The sequence below is a fragment of the Dermochelys coriacea genome, chromosome 2 (genome assembly GCF_009764565.3).
Source record: "Dermochelys coriacea isolate rDerCor1 chromosome 2, rDerCor1.pri.v4, whole genome shotgun sequence".
NCBI classification, from domain to species: domain Eukaryota; kingdom Metazoa; phylum Chordata; order Testudines; family Dermochelyidae; genus Dermochelys; species Dermochelys coriacea.
This window is the reverse complement of record NC_050069.1, coordinates 206660523-206674042: the sequence shown is the minus strand read 5'-3', so window position 1 is coordinate 206674042 and position 13520 is coordinate 206660523. Positions and strand designations below refer to the sequence as shown.

The 13520-nt window shown below is 38.9% G+C and overlaps 1 protein-coding gene across 9 annotated transcripts in view; it reads left to right on the top strand.

The window, feature by feature from the left end:
• CREB5 (cAMP responsive element binding protein 5) overlaps positions 1–10893 on the top strand; it is a 359862-nt gene extending 348969 nt beyond the window's left edge. For 8 of the 9 annotated variants that reach the window (XM_038393118.2, XM_043509125.1, XM_038393119.2 and 5 more), the window contains 2 exons: positions 2826–2934; positions 4559–10893. In XM_038393118.2, coding sequence (XP_038249046.1) covers positions 2826–2934; positions 4559–4722 — 273 coding nt within the window. In that variant the 3' untranslated portion in view covers positions 4723–10893. The remainder of the gene's footprint in view (positions 1–2825; positions 2935–4558) is intronic. The other variant, XM_043509126.1, reaches the window with a different exon arrangement.
• The last annotated feature ends 2627 nt before the right edge of the window (positions 10894–13520 follow it).

The window sequence follows — 13520 nt, the reverse complement described above, 5'->3', positions numbered from 1 at the left end:
GGTCTGTCTCTCACAATGCTTTGCTAGTGACAAGCAACAAATCCCTCCATGCACTGTTATCACTCAGTACAACAACACATAGAGCCCCACATCCAGCTAAATTGCATGAATGCTCCCTGAACCACTCACAAATCACACACAGGCACCAGCAAATCTCCCAAGCCTCCATCCTTGCACCCAGAACTGTACCATCTTGCCCTGGTCAGAAGCCTGACCAGTATAAGTTTATTATCCAGTCTGACCCTTCCTCGATGTGGAGAGGACACATACTAGCCTTTGTAAACTTAGCTGAGAATTCCCAAGTACTTGAAGCAAAACACTGTTTTAGGTAAAATATAAAACAGATTTATTAACTACAGAAAGATAGGTTTTTAAGTGATTCTAAGTGGTAAGCACAAAAGGTCAGATATAGCACCGAAGAAAATAAAAGCGAACTGCGCAGTCTAAATCTTAAACCTTATTAAACTAGGCAGTATTTCGATCAAGCAGTTTTCCTCACCTCGCTGGATGTTGCAGATAGGTTATAGTTCTTAATACAGAGGCTGCCCCTTTAAGCCTGGGACCAGTCTCCTCAGTTCAAGTCTTTGTCTTCCCAGCATTCTTGTTGCTTCCAGCACAGGTTGGGGAGGAGAAAGGCAGAAGCATGATGCCACTGTCAGCTATTTTATATACTCAGTCCATGTGCCTGGAAAACACTAGCCCCAGCATGTCCTGGTGGGCTTTGCTGAGTCAAAGAGATGAATAATGCTCCACTGTGTGATGCATGCACAGCCCTCTTACAGCATTGTAAATCCCTTGATTACAACTTTCCTGTTGATTAATGGTTATTTAACACCTCCTGGGAGTGAGTTACCTCCTTTATTGTCACTGGAGAACTAGCAGAGGAGACGCTAAAACTTACAACATATTTCAGTGTAATACAGCAAAATCTCATAACTTTACACCCACTAACGATACACATATTTTGACAGAACAATAGGTTTCAGCAGATCATGACCTTTCATATGCTATCTTACATGGCATGCTTTGTATGAAATTATATGACGGGGTCAATATGGATATTTTGGGGTGCTGCTTTGAGTTAGAGTGCCACACACCTATTAAGTCATAATTCAGTTTACGTACTAATACTTCCAGTTCTTCCTGTTTATTCCCCATACACTTTGCATTTATGTATAGATATCATTGCATCTGTCACCATAAACCCAAAATGGTCAGATGTCAGTGCCTTTTCAAAAATATTTTCTTAGTTCTGAATGCAGTGAAGTTTTTTTAGAATTGTTTTCAGATTCTTAGATTTGAAACTTTGCAAGGCTGTTATGTTGGATATATACCACTGGAATATCCCCTATACCAGGGTGAGCTTCCCATGTTCCCAGCATTAGGAACATTTTGTACCAGCAGAGCAGCAGAAAGGAGCCGCAATGTTGCCGAGGATCAGAGTCTTGTGTTGCCAGCAGTTTAGTTTTGAAAAGTAAAGAAGAATTTAAGGGGGCTGTTCTTAGTTTTTGTATATTTTAAAAATTAAATGCCTTGGCCTTTTGGGATAGGTGTAAAGAAAGGAATCCCCTTTTCCTTCCTAACTATACACCCTGTTTCTATTGCTTATGTGGTGTTTTTCATCTATGTGTGAAAGAGAGAAATCCATAGAAATCTCCTTGGCTCTACCAATGCTCTATAATCACCAGCTGGTGGGAATTGATGTAAGTGGAAGTTTCTGGAGATAAATTGGACAATCATTAAAAAACAAATGTGTTTTTTTAATGTGAAATCAGACTGTCCAAGGAGTTGTTAAATTTACAGACACAACCTCAGTCAAAATTGGGATTAGAACAGATCAGGTGGGAGCAATTCTTAGACAAACCCAAACTCCTTTAATTTTAAGAAGGAACCAATCCCTGCAAGTTAATTAAGAAAACAAGGTTTCACTACTTGGTAAATTTTAAATAGTTGTTTTGTGGCAAACTAATCCTTTTTTGTACCAAAGGCATTTTGACCATATAGTATGACAAATTACATTACATAAATCGACAAATTAAAATTCAGTTGTTGGGAAATCACTGAAATATGTTTTACTATATATTACTGTATTTCTATGTCTGTGGTTGTTGAGAGGGCTCTGGATAAGTGAGTCTAACATACCGTGGCTGAAGGAGCTATGGTGTACCGTGAAATTGCAAGGACGAGTAATATTTCTACAAATCACCACCCACACTGTCTAATGGATCTTTTCCCTCTCTGATTCTATGTATGATTCTATAAGCCTTACCCATAATAATGAAGAGTCTAGATCTGCAAGCAAGATAAGATTACCTTATTTTTTTTTAAAAGGCAAAATGACACATTATAGATCAAAGAAAAACCTGGAGCAAGGATTTTTTATAATTAAAAATGTCTTTGTTAAGGCTGTTTTAATTAACATTTGTGTTATTTTCCATCATACCAGGCAAAATTATACACACATAATATACTTACTTCAGATCTATAGCATTGTGTATACAACATACAGTAAATTGACAATAATGGTGCTTAAATAGCACTAATATTATGACACAAACAGTAAATGCAACCAGAGGCAAGAGTAGTACTCTAGGGTTACAATAGCTCAAGTTGATGGAGATACTCCAGATTAGCAATGATGTAACAGAAGGAATTTGTCCCAATAGCTACTGTGTAAAAGAATTCTCATACAGTGGACCAAATTCAGTGCAAAGATCAATCCTATGCAGCTCAGTTTTCTTAGTTATAGTGACAGGAGACGTCTCACTTGTTTGTTAACTTTTTGTCACTTTCTTAAGTAAACGTCTCTTTTTCTTTTTCTCTAGAATGAAGTTTCCATGTTGAAAAATGAGGTGGCACAGCTGAAACAGTTATTGTTAACACATAAAGACTGTCCAATAACAGCCATGCAGAAAGAGTCGCAAGGATATATAAGTAAGTAACTGGTGTATTTCCATGGTCTACAGTCATTCATAAAAACAGCAATCAAAGGTCCCAGTCGCTTCCTCCACCCATTCAGTACTTTCATTTAAACCACTCTTTCTGAACATCATAGAATTAAGATTTTAAATGAAATATCTGCAAAGTGAGCCGATAAATGTAAAGGAGCACTCTTAAGACTGTTATGTACTCTAATCCTGCAATTGATTGCTTGAAGGCAAACTACTGCATTTGCCAGGAGACTGACTTCTGCTGGATTGGGACTGTATGCCAAATAAACTTAAGTATTTACCAAGCACCAACCAAAAATGGCATGGTGTGGTTCAAGCATAAAATAAAACTAGTCTCTATCCCATGGTGCTTGAAGCAATGGCACTGCACCTGCAATGAGATGCACACAGATAGACACTCGTTCCCCTGCAGAGGAGCCCCAGTGAACTCAGTGCTCCATTCTGACAAATGTATGACAGGCAACAATGCTGGTGGGTCCAGTAAAATACCTCAGAGTGGATCCTTAACATGTACTTTGGTAAATGGTGTAATGGTGGAACCCAAAAGAGTCTAATCACCGAAAGAAAAACTAAGCAGGAATAAATTATAAACATTTTCCTCCAATGAAAATAATACCATACTCCAAACTCGGTATGTCTGAGGTACGCAATTTCTTCTTCAATCTCTTCTTTAATATTCATCTGTCATTAAAAAAGAAAAAGTTAATGAAGCTATTGTAGCTAACTAGAGAGAGAAACAATCCAAGTGGACATACTGCACGTGTAGGAACAGGTGTTCTGCTGTGCTGAGTTTCTGCTCAGCACGGCATAGGGAGATTGCTCTAACTCCATTTCTCTGCCTGGCTCCAAAATAGGTTAGAGCAGCCTGAGAGCTGTTCTAATATGTGCCAGATGGCAATACTCCCCTAAAGCAAAAAACAGCCAGAGTTCAGTGTGCTCCAGCCATATCCCCAACATGCACACCCCCCCATCACCCCACTCACCCCCGCACTGGTGTCTCCAGGAAGGGTTGCATATATGCCAGCTATACCAGCTCTGTGCCCTCTGGGAGTTTCTTTACATTAGGAGAATCATCAATATGGAAAATAGGGCCCGATTCCATCCTTGCTGCACCAAAGTGAATAAGGCCTATGGGATGTGACAATGGGATTTCATTCTTTACTACTAAGTCTTGCTTACATTAATGTTTCTGTGCTGCATTGCATTTTAATGCATATTTCAATCCCTTCTGCTGCAATAAATAAAACATTTAAGCACTCAGTTACCAACTCTCATAATTTTAATCACAAGTCTTGTGGTATTTGGCCTTTAAGAAAAAGTCCCAGCTCCTAGAGTCAGGTTATTACATGACTCTCATTTTTAAAAGAGAGTAAGTTTCTAGCCCTCAAAAGCTTGAAAATGTGAACCTTAAAGGCTCTAAAAACCTCAAAGGCAAACAAAAAAAAACCCCTCTATATCTACAATTGTTAAAATCTCATGATTTTGAATTATTGGAGTTGGCAGGACTGCATCCTTGGTGGTCCATCTTCTATTTAACAGTACTGTAATACATCACAGGCGTTCAACATGTACACATCATTTTAGTTTGTGTGTTCTTTTTTTCCCAGGTCCCGAGAGTAGTCCTCCTGCAAGCCCCGTCCCAGCTTGCTCACAACAGCAAGTCATCCAGCATAATACCATTACAACTTCCTCTTCCGTCAGCGATGTCGTAGGAAGCTCCACTCTCAGTCAGCTTGCCAGTCATAGAACAGACATGAACCCAATTCTTTAAAACGGATTGGTCAGAAACTGCTATGGGGGAGTGGTAGCATAATCAAATGTCCTTGTGTTAAGGACATTTTCAACACTAACTCAGCCCTGGAAGACTCCTCAGCCCTTGGACGACTCTGGCTTTCATTTTTATAGTTATTAAAATATGCCTTTTATACTTAGTTACAAAAAGGGAGTTATGCAATTAATATGCTATCAGCTTGGGAAATGCTTTGGTGCTTTCTCCAATTTTTTGGTACCAGTTACTTGTTTATAAACTGAAACGTTTCTGTACATAGTTGTGTTTCCTTCTTACCAGTCTAGCCCGATGCCTCAGAATCATGGAGTTTTGTTAAATGGCAGCTTGTTAGCCAAAGTCATACATAGTTAACTGGGAATAATTAGGCTATATAGATATTCAGGGAGTCTGGTGATAGCACATGAGAGAGTGAGTTAGCTTTACAATATCATCAGAACCCCACTCTGTATTCAGAGCCTCTTTCAGAGAAAAGAGTGATTATATAATACATGGATATCAGAACAATTCAGTCCCAGGTAATATGCCCTCTTGTCTTGCTTTCCTCTTTCATTTCCCTATTATCCCTCTTCTAGTTAAGCTCTCTCTTTTGTCTTTCAATTGTCCTTGCATCTTCCCTCTCTAAACTCTGTGGCTCTGTCTCCTTCAAGCTCCCTCCTGTCTTCGCATTCCAAGTCTCTCTTCTCCATTTTTGTTCAGAGAATACTAATGGAGAAGAAAAGACTTCATACCCAACTTATATTCCCCTCCTCCCTCCCCCCGGGGAAAAAAACTGTTGGCATGGTCACTGCTTTCAATAGCCCTTCACCCACAGCTGGGCTGCACTGAACTTTTGCTTTTTAAAGAAGAAATATGCAGGATGTTAATGCTCCTGATTTAGTGTTTTAATAAACAGTGAAAGTAGTTTAGCCACAGGTGATGCACGATTGAAAGCCAGCTGTGCTGGTGCTAGGGAGAAGGAGCCTTGCAAGCTTCTGTTGTAAATGTCCATGGCAGAGTACAAGGATAGCAAATCACACCTGTTTATTACAACTGTTTTTTACACTGCCAATTGTTAATGTAGAAAAGCCATGTAGTATATAATAATTCAGAAAGGTTCTATGCACTAAACCAGTGACATTGTTCCATCATCAACTGCTAATAGCCTAAGATTTATAGTTCATTTATAGTCCATTACATCAGTTTGACCAGTGAGGAATAGGTTATTGTTAAATACCAGGAAAAGACCAGTTCTTCACAGCTGATTTTTTAAACATATGTGGGACAGAACCTTAGCTGGCATAGATCAGTGGAGCTCCGTTCACGTAAGTGATGCTATTATACAAATTTAACTAGCTGAGGATCAGTCTCAGTATGGCATTAAAAGCACTTTTTAGCTGCTGTATACTACAAGAATGCTGAAAATTCTGCTATATGCTGTGGATGAAATTCACCCTATGCAGAAGGTCAACAAAAGGCTGAGGCACTTCTTGTATCCTAATTAAGCCTAATTTTGAATGCTTAGGCCTTGTAGGCCTTGTACTAGCTCTCTGCACAGAGGTGGCTTTCACCCTTAGATAGTACCCGTCACATATGGGAAATCAAGCATTAAGAGCACAGTAGATAACAGCCAGTTAGTTATATTATTTTTCAGTATGTTTGGACCTGATTCTGCTCCCACTGAAATCAGTGGCAAAAATCCCATTGACTTCAATGGGAGCAGGAACAGGCTCTTACTCTGTTGTGATAAATGTTTGCGACTGCATTTTTTTAAAAACAAATGCTAATTAACATTACTCCTGGCAAATATTCTACTGCTAAACACTCTTCATTCTCAAGCTGAGTTGTTTTCCTCAAAGGTCGTTTCATTGTTTTTAGAGGAATAATAGTTTTTTAAAGGGTGGTTTTTATTTAAAGAAACAACAACCAAACAAATGAAGGCCTCTCCCTCTACTTCGCCCTCGCCTCCCTCCCCTCGCCCCATGAAGAACTGTAATGATTAGAGCCCATTTTGAAAGGGAAAGCAATCTCTAAGGATCTTGAATCATCATTTCTGATTTAGTTTTTATCTTGGTAACTCAGTTAACTTTTTATCAGTATTCTTAAAGAACTCTCTTTCCATTTATACAAATATTTTTGGAAGAAAAATTTTGAGTGTACAGTATAAATCATGACTTGATTATATAGTTTAAGAACCAAAACAATTAAGAAAAAAAACAAATATAAAGGATTTTCTATTATATTTTAGCAAACATATACTTTTAAAATGTTTTAAATATTGAATCTGTAATTCATTTTAAATATTGAATCTGTAATTCATTTTTAAAGTCCAATTAGTAATAGCTGAATGGTTTTGCTTCCCCATAGCTACTAAGGAAACTTTTGTTCAAATATACAGCTTTAAACATAAAGTTCCAGTTGAAGCTCCATTATAAAAAACAGGAGGTATTATCGGTCCAAATTTCATGCCTCACCATTAATCCCTGCCCCACCTCACCTCCCCCCAAAAATGCCATCAGAGTATTAATTTAGTTTAAATCTTTTTTGTTGTTGTTGCATGGATAGCACTTAAATACATTATAAAAGAACTGTTGATAATAGAAAAACAAATGAGCTACACTGCACTAGAATTAAGATTTGGTTTTACTTTTGTTCAGACTCAGCTGAAATATTTAGCTGTTAAACTAAAAGCCTCTACAGTAAAAAAAAAAAAAAAAAAAAAAATCTTGCCTGAGTTTCATTAAATCCAGCAACTTGACAGTTTGACTGATGTGTGTTATATATAGCTTGATTATGTCTTTTTTTAATGCTAACTAGGCAAGCCAACGATGCATTTGCCTAAATGTGTACTTATAACTAACTGTCTCCTCTCTATACTATTGGCCTATAGGTATAATTGTTATTAGTGATGTGGAAATAAGTAAAGGATGAAAGCTATTTGCTATTGCTTCTTGTAACTCTAAGTGCAAGATTCACAGGCCAAAACAACATGCAGCATATTGATATAAAAGGACCAACCATACCACTCACCTTTCACTGCTCAACAGATTAACTTCCATCATGCTTAAAATATACTTGCTTTTTCGAGGACTAACCCTGCAGCCTTTATTTAGGCAAGTAGTCCTTACAAGTCATCTCACTGGAGACTGATGTGTAAGGGCTGCAGGAACAGGGCCTATGTCTTTCTCCAGAGAACATCTCCTGTTTAGCAGAAGCAACTTGTTTTTCAGTTCTGGTATTCTAAATCCATTTTCTGTGCTGTTTCATTCAAGGATAAATTCTAGTTTTCCCTGGGCTACTACTGGAGACTGATACTGTCACACCTGCCTTTCTTCAACCTATTGCAGCCATCATCAAAATCCCTGCCAGTGAGCTATCAGAATGGCTCCCCAGCCTTATTTCATGGGAGTTAACAGTACAGATGGATTATCCTGGCCATGTTTCTCATTCAAAATGAAGCATCCACATGTTAAACATTTCTATGTACAGCATCGCTCACTGTGCGACATTGAAAGAAAGTATGTTGGAAACCCCAGCCATGGATGAATGCAATACTTTCCCAAAAGTGCTGTGTTGTGATTCAAACATTTCATCCCCCTGAGTCAATTTATGCAAGCCATATTCATAACACTGCCTGTGGGAGACAGGTTGTGTTTCTAGGACAATGCTGAGGAGGAGGATGTAGAAAATTTCTTGCTGTTTGGAGTTAATTCATGCAGTATACCTAAATGTAGGCAGCTCATGTTCTGAATAGTGGAAAGTCATTGGTTCAACTTCAGGTGATTACTTGCCTCAGTATATATGGATTTTAGCGTGTTAACTGATCTTGTCCTGTTAACTAACAAAACCAGCTGTAACTGTTGTCAAAAACCTGTCTTTTGGAGGATTTGTATTTTTTTAAGCAACAATATTAAGTGTTTAAAACAGCCTTTTAGTTAGCATAGAGTGTGCTTTTTAGCAGCTAACAACACATTTTTTTTAAAAAAGTATATAGTGAATTTATGAAAATTCATGAGGACCAAAGCAAAATTTAAACAGGAATCTATTAATGTAGTATTCACATAGAATTTTATAAAGTATTTATTAATAAATGTTATTTTAACACATTCCATTTGAACAGTATTCTTGTATGGAATCTGGTTTTTTTTAAAGTTACAATATTAGTTTTGCAATAAACTACTCTAGGTGTATGTATATCGTAATCTTTTAGGGTCTTGAGCGGAAGTCGTCCATCTAAGATGGAAAGGTTTGCTGAGGTCTTTTGTACAGAAATTCCTAGGATTAATTGTTTTCTTTAAAGCAGCATCTGCTTTTTGTAACAACAAAAGTTATGAACTTATACTTGTTTCCTCTTTTTTTGAAAATGTGTTCTCTCATTTTAGAAAGCACAGGTAAGCTAAAGGGAAATAATACATAAAACTGGAAAGCCTGTCTTTACTAGGATGATTATATATATCACCAATGGAGATCTAATGCCATTCTTGCTTCTTTTCTAATATTACATAGTGAGTTGCACTATACTGCCTTACCATTGTCCCTTCTGTCTTTTACTAAGTAGTCTTGAGAAGCTTAGTTTAGACCATTGAAGCTTCATTATATATCAGATAAAATTATTGGAGAGGGAAGAAAAACTATTTTAATTTGTATAAATAAAAACTAAACAGTGCCTATAAAACAAAACCAGTTACAACTAATTAATAGCTCTACAGTTCAGTTATTTATATAATTTTACAATTGCACTTTAGCTCTCGCTCTCTTTCTCGCTCTCCCTTATCGAATCATTTAAATGTTTGCACCACATACATTCATATGCTTTCCCTGTTGGCATATCTATCATTTGTCTGTCACACCCACCCAAATGGAGGACAGCTAAGAGAAGCTGAGTGCAGCCAATCTGCAACATGGCTTAGACTTTACACCTTCTTCATGATGGCATATAAATGTTTTATTATGCAAAGTATGTGAGGCAACATCAAAGGTATATTTACTTATAGTTTATCTCATCCTGAGAACCAAAGTGTCCTGCATACTGTGTGGCAGGAGACTGGCTCTTTTTGTGCATTATACTGCCCTTTGACTGTTGTCCAGCCCATGGTAGCTATTGAGCTGAAGAGATTACAATGGCCATACAACGTGTTTTGAATTTTGAGTCCATAAAATATAATGTTGCCTCGTAACTTAATAGGGGACAGCACCTTTAAAAAAAAAAGACTAAAACCTAAACTCAAACAAAAGGAATAAAATCTCCCGTGAAAAAGCTCATTCATCTGAAGTAGTCACCAAAGATGATAAAGTTTGTGTTCACATGTGACTCCTTCCTAGTGCTTGTGGTTATCTGGTTTTTATCACTGGCTTTATGCTTGGAGCTAAATTGCTTCCCAGGGCTTGTTTTCTTTTCTGTGAGTCTTCCATACCTTTCAAAACTACTTTTCAGTAAACTTTAAAGACAATGTAAGGCTGAAATGTCAGCGTGGGCTAAAAGATTAATTCTCTACATGGGAAGTCTGAGCCCTTTCCAAGGTTTTCCTTGGCTAGGAATCAATAATTATGATCAGTGATATTTAGACCAGTGTGTAATATCTGGTATACAGGATCTGTAGGCCCTGTCTTAAGGCAAGTCAAACATTGCTTATGTTAAGGTTCATGGTGCGGAACCATTTCAAAACCTTTGTATTATTTTATAATGTAGCGTTGGCCTTTGTCACATCTCTAAACAAAATATTATCCTCTGAGTCTGCTTCACACATTGAAAATTGTAGCTTTCCATCGATTGCAAGAGAAATAACAAGAGAAGGGGAAAACCAGTGTTGATAGTAAAGGGAAATTTTGAGGGGAAATGGATTTTCCATTCCTCTGCCCCTGGAGCTTGCTAAAAGATCCCTGGCAGGGACAACTTTTACCACAGCTCAGAAAGATACTTCTGAAAGGCAAACCATTTCTGCAGCCCTTCCTCAGGCAAAACTCAATGATGTTGATTGCCTGAGTAAGGACTTCAGGATTAGGACCCAGGTATTTCCCAATCCATATTCATGGGCTTCCCCTCCATATATTGCTCAATTTAAACATTGATCAGTTGCTTCTTTTACATATAGTTACTATACAGGAACATTGATTTTTAAAGAAGCTTTTAGCACTGCTTGGAGTAAGCCTAAACTATGGAAGTCTATAGATATATATATTAACAAAAAAAAAAGGTGCTGTCACTTTAAGTTTTGGGCTTGAGGTTGTTTGTATTGTACTAAAGGTTTTGTGTTTGTCTGTTTGTTTTATTCTGTAAAGTAACCACCTTCCTCACTGGAAGGAGAGAATTTTTTTTTTTGGTACATAAGTGTAAATAGGTGCTGCGGCATTTAATATGTTTAATTTTATGTTACGCTTTTTGTTGCGTCCTGAATACATTTATTGTTACAAATGGACAATGCGTTCATTGAAACTGTTCAACTAGTTCAGATTTTTACAGCTCTTTCTCGCTAGAAGAGACAAGATTTTGTGCATTTGTACAAATGTTAATATCACTGCAATTCCAATATAATAAAGCACTCAAATGCGAACACTGCCTCGAATTTTGCTGCATCCATTTGTATGAGCGAGGAAGGTAGTTGGCTGGGGGGGGGGGTGACAGCAAGTGGGGGGGCGCATCAGAAGATAACCTGTCTGAAAATAGGCTAAATTAGGCAGCAGAATGTTTCTTTCTTAGCTTTCTCAGAGGTGGAGATACTGAAGGATGCAAATCTGCAACATGCTGAGCCCCTCATCATTTACTGGCATCAGTGGAAGAAATTCATTCCTGTGCAGAGACCCAGCATAAGTCCAACGTTGCATGTAAGCCCTGTGTGGGATTCAAGTGCTGAACAGCTGTATGCTGGGCCTCTACGCAGAGGTGAATTTCACCCACTGATCATGAGGGCACCCAGCACCTTGCAGGATCAAGTCTTAGGGTTGAATTTTTCTCCTGTGCAGAGGGCCTACGCTAGGCCTCAAAAAGTATGTTTACATAGCAAAGAAAAACCCGTGGCTAGCCCATAGACACTGAGACTCTCCCCCATTTCACAGCCCTAGAGCCCGGGCTCCATCCTGAGCCCAGACGGCTACACAGTAATGAAACAGTCCTCCAGCCCAAACCCAGTGAGCCCAAGTCGGCTGACACAGGCCAGCCGCAGAAGTCTGCTTGCTGTGTAGATGGACCCAAAGTGTTTCTAGGCCTTGTATGAGCCTTCTGCACAGGTGTGAATTTTCTCCTGAATTACTATATGCTCCTTATCCCAGCAGAATTGTATGAGCTGCCTCTACTCTTCCTTGTCAGTAATTTTTTTTATATCTGAATCATTTAAAATTAGGGTGAGCCTGTCTTTTCAGCAGCAAACCAAGCTTCAGGGGAATTCCTCTGCTTGCCTGGCAATAACTCCAGTAAGAAATGAGCAGGAGAAAGCTCTTTCAAGAGCTGAAAGTCTGAGAAGACTTTGCTTATGGTTCTCTGTTGCTGTATCTCAGTGTCAAGGCGCCTCCTCCCCCTGTGCAGGGTCCATCACAATTGCAGTCTTTCTCTCTCTTTCCAAAGGTTGATCCTGATCAGCAATGCCAGCCACCCCAAAAAGGAACAGGGAGAAGTTAGGGCCATGCAGCACACGCCCACCCCCTTTGCAATGGCTTTCAGAGTTCACTGACTATGCAGGAGAGCACATCCTCTCTTTAAGGATGGACACAGTGGTTGTGCTCCCCAGAAACTCAGAGGCACAATGGCTCTGAGAGCTCCTAACAGGGCAGGATTGTTCTGCATTGACACCAAAGCAGGGCTCTATGCCACAGTTTAGCCTCTGCCTGTCCAGCAAGACTGAAATGTTTAGTCCCAAATTACTAAAAAGCAGGGTCATACCTTTAAAAATAGCTTGCCTCTCATGAAGATACATCACAAGACTATTACCGTGAATATGGTCATATTTACATCTAACAACATGAGCTAGGAGACTTGTACTTATTGTGAGGTATCACGGTCCTAGACAGCCCAATCCTTGGTTTCCTTCAAAGAACCAAAACCAGATTGTGTTGTATTCATTCCTGTTCTGCGCTAGACACTGTTATGATTCGTCTCTCAATGATACTCCATGCAACATGCATCTAATAAAAAGTTACACTTTTTAAATAAAATTCTCAATATTGCTTGTGCCTTCCTCGATCTGGGGGCAGCTGAGATCCTATCCAACTCCAAGTGCAAATTGGATTAGCCACAAGTTGCTCTAATTTTCAGCTGCTGCTCCCTACAGATTGTTCCACCAGCCAAGATTGATAAATCCCACTGTACTTTCCTTTGGTCCCTTCTGCCACTCCATACACTTCTGCCTGTGCCAGTACACCCCTTTTGTCCTCAGCTGCCTGATTAAGAGGCCTTTAAGTCCCAATGTTCATTTACATGTTAGGAAGGCCTAGGTGCTAGAACTAGGGTGTGGGGGTGCTGCTGCATCCTCTGGCTTGAAGTGATTTCCATCATATAGAGGGTTTACAGTTTGGTTCAATGGCTCTCAGCACCTCCCCTATACACATTGTTCCAGCACCTCTATAGGAAGGTGTTCAGTACAGTAGTACATAAAGAACTAACTATAGTGTATGCGGTTGCTAACTGCAATATTAATGGAGAAACATGCCACTTGACTTCAAGAGACCCATGACCAGTGATGAATGATATAGACCACAGTAGGAGGAAGCAATAAGTTGACCACAATATACCCAAATGAATGTCCACAAATCTGGGAGTGTAAATTGGAGGGTGACAGAAACTTAGAAGGGAAGACAATCCAAAAGAGGTGGGA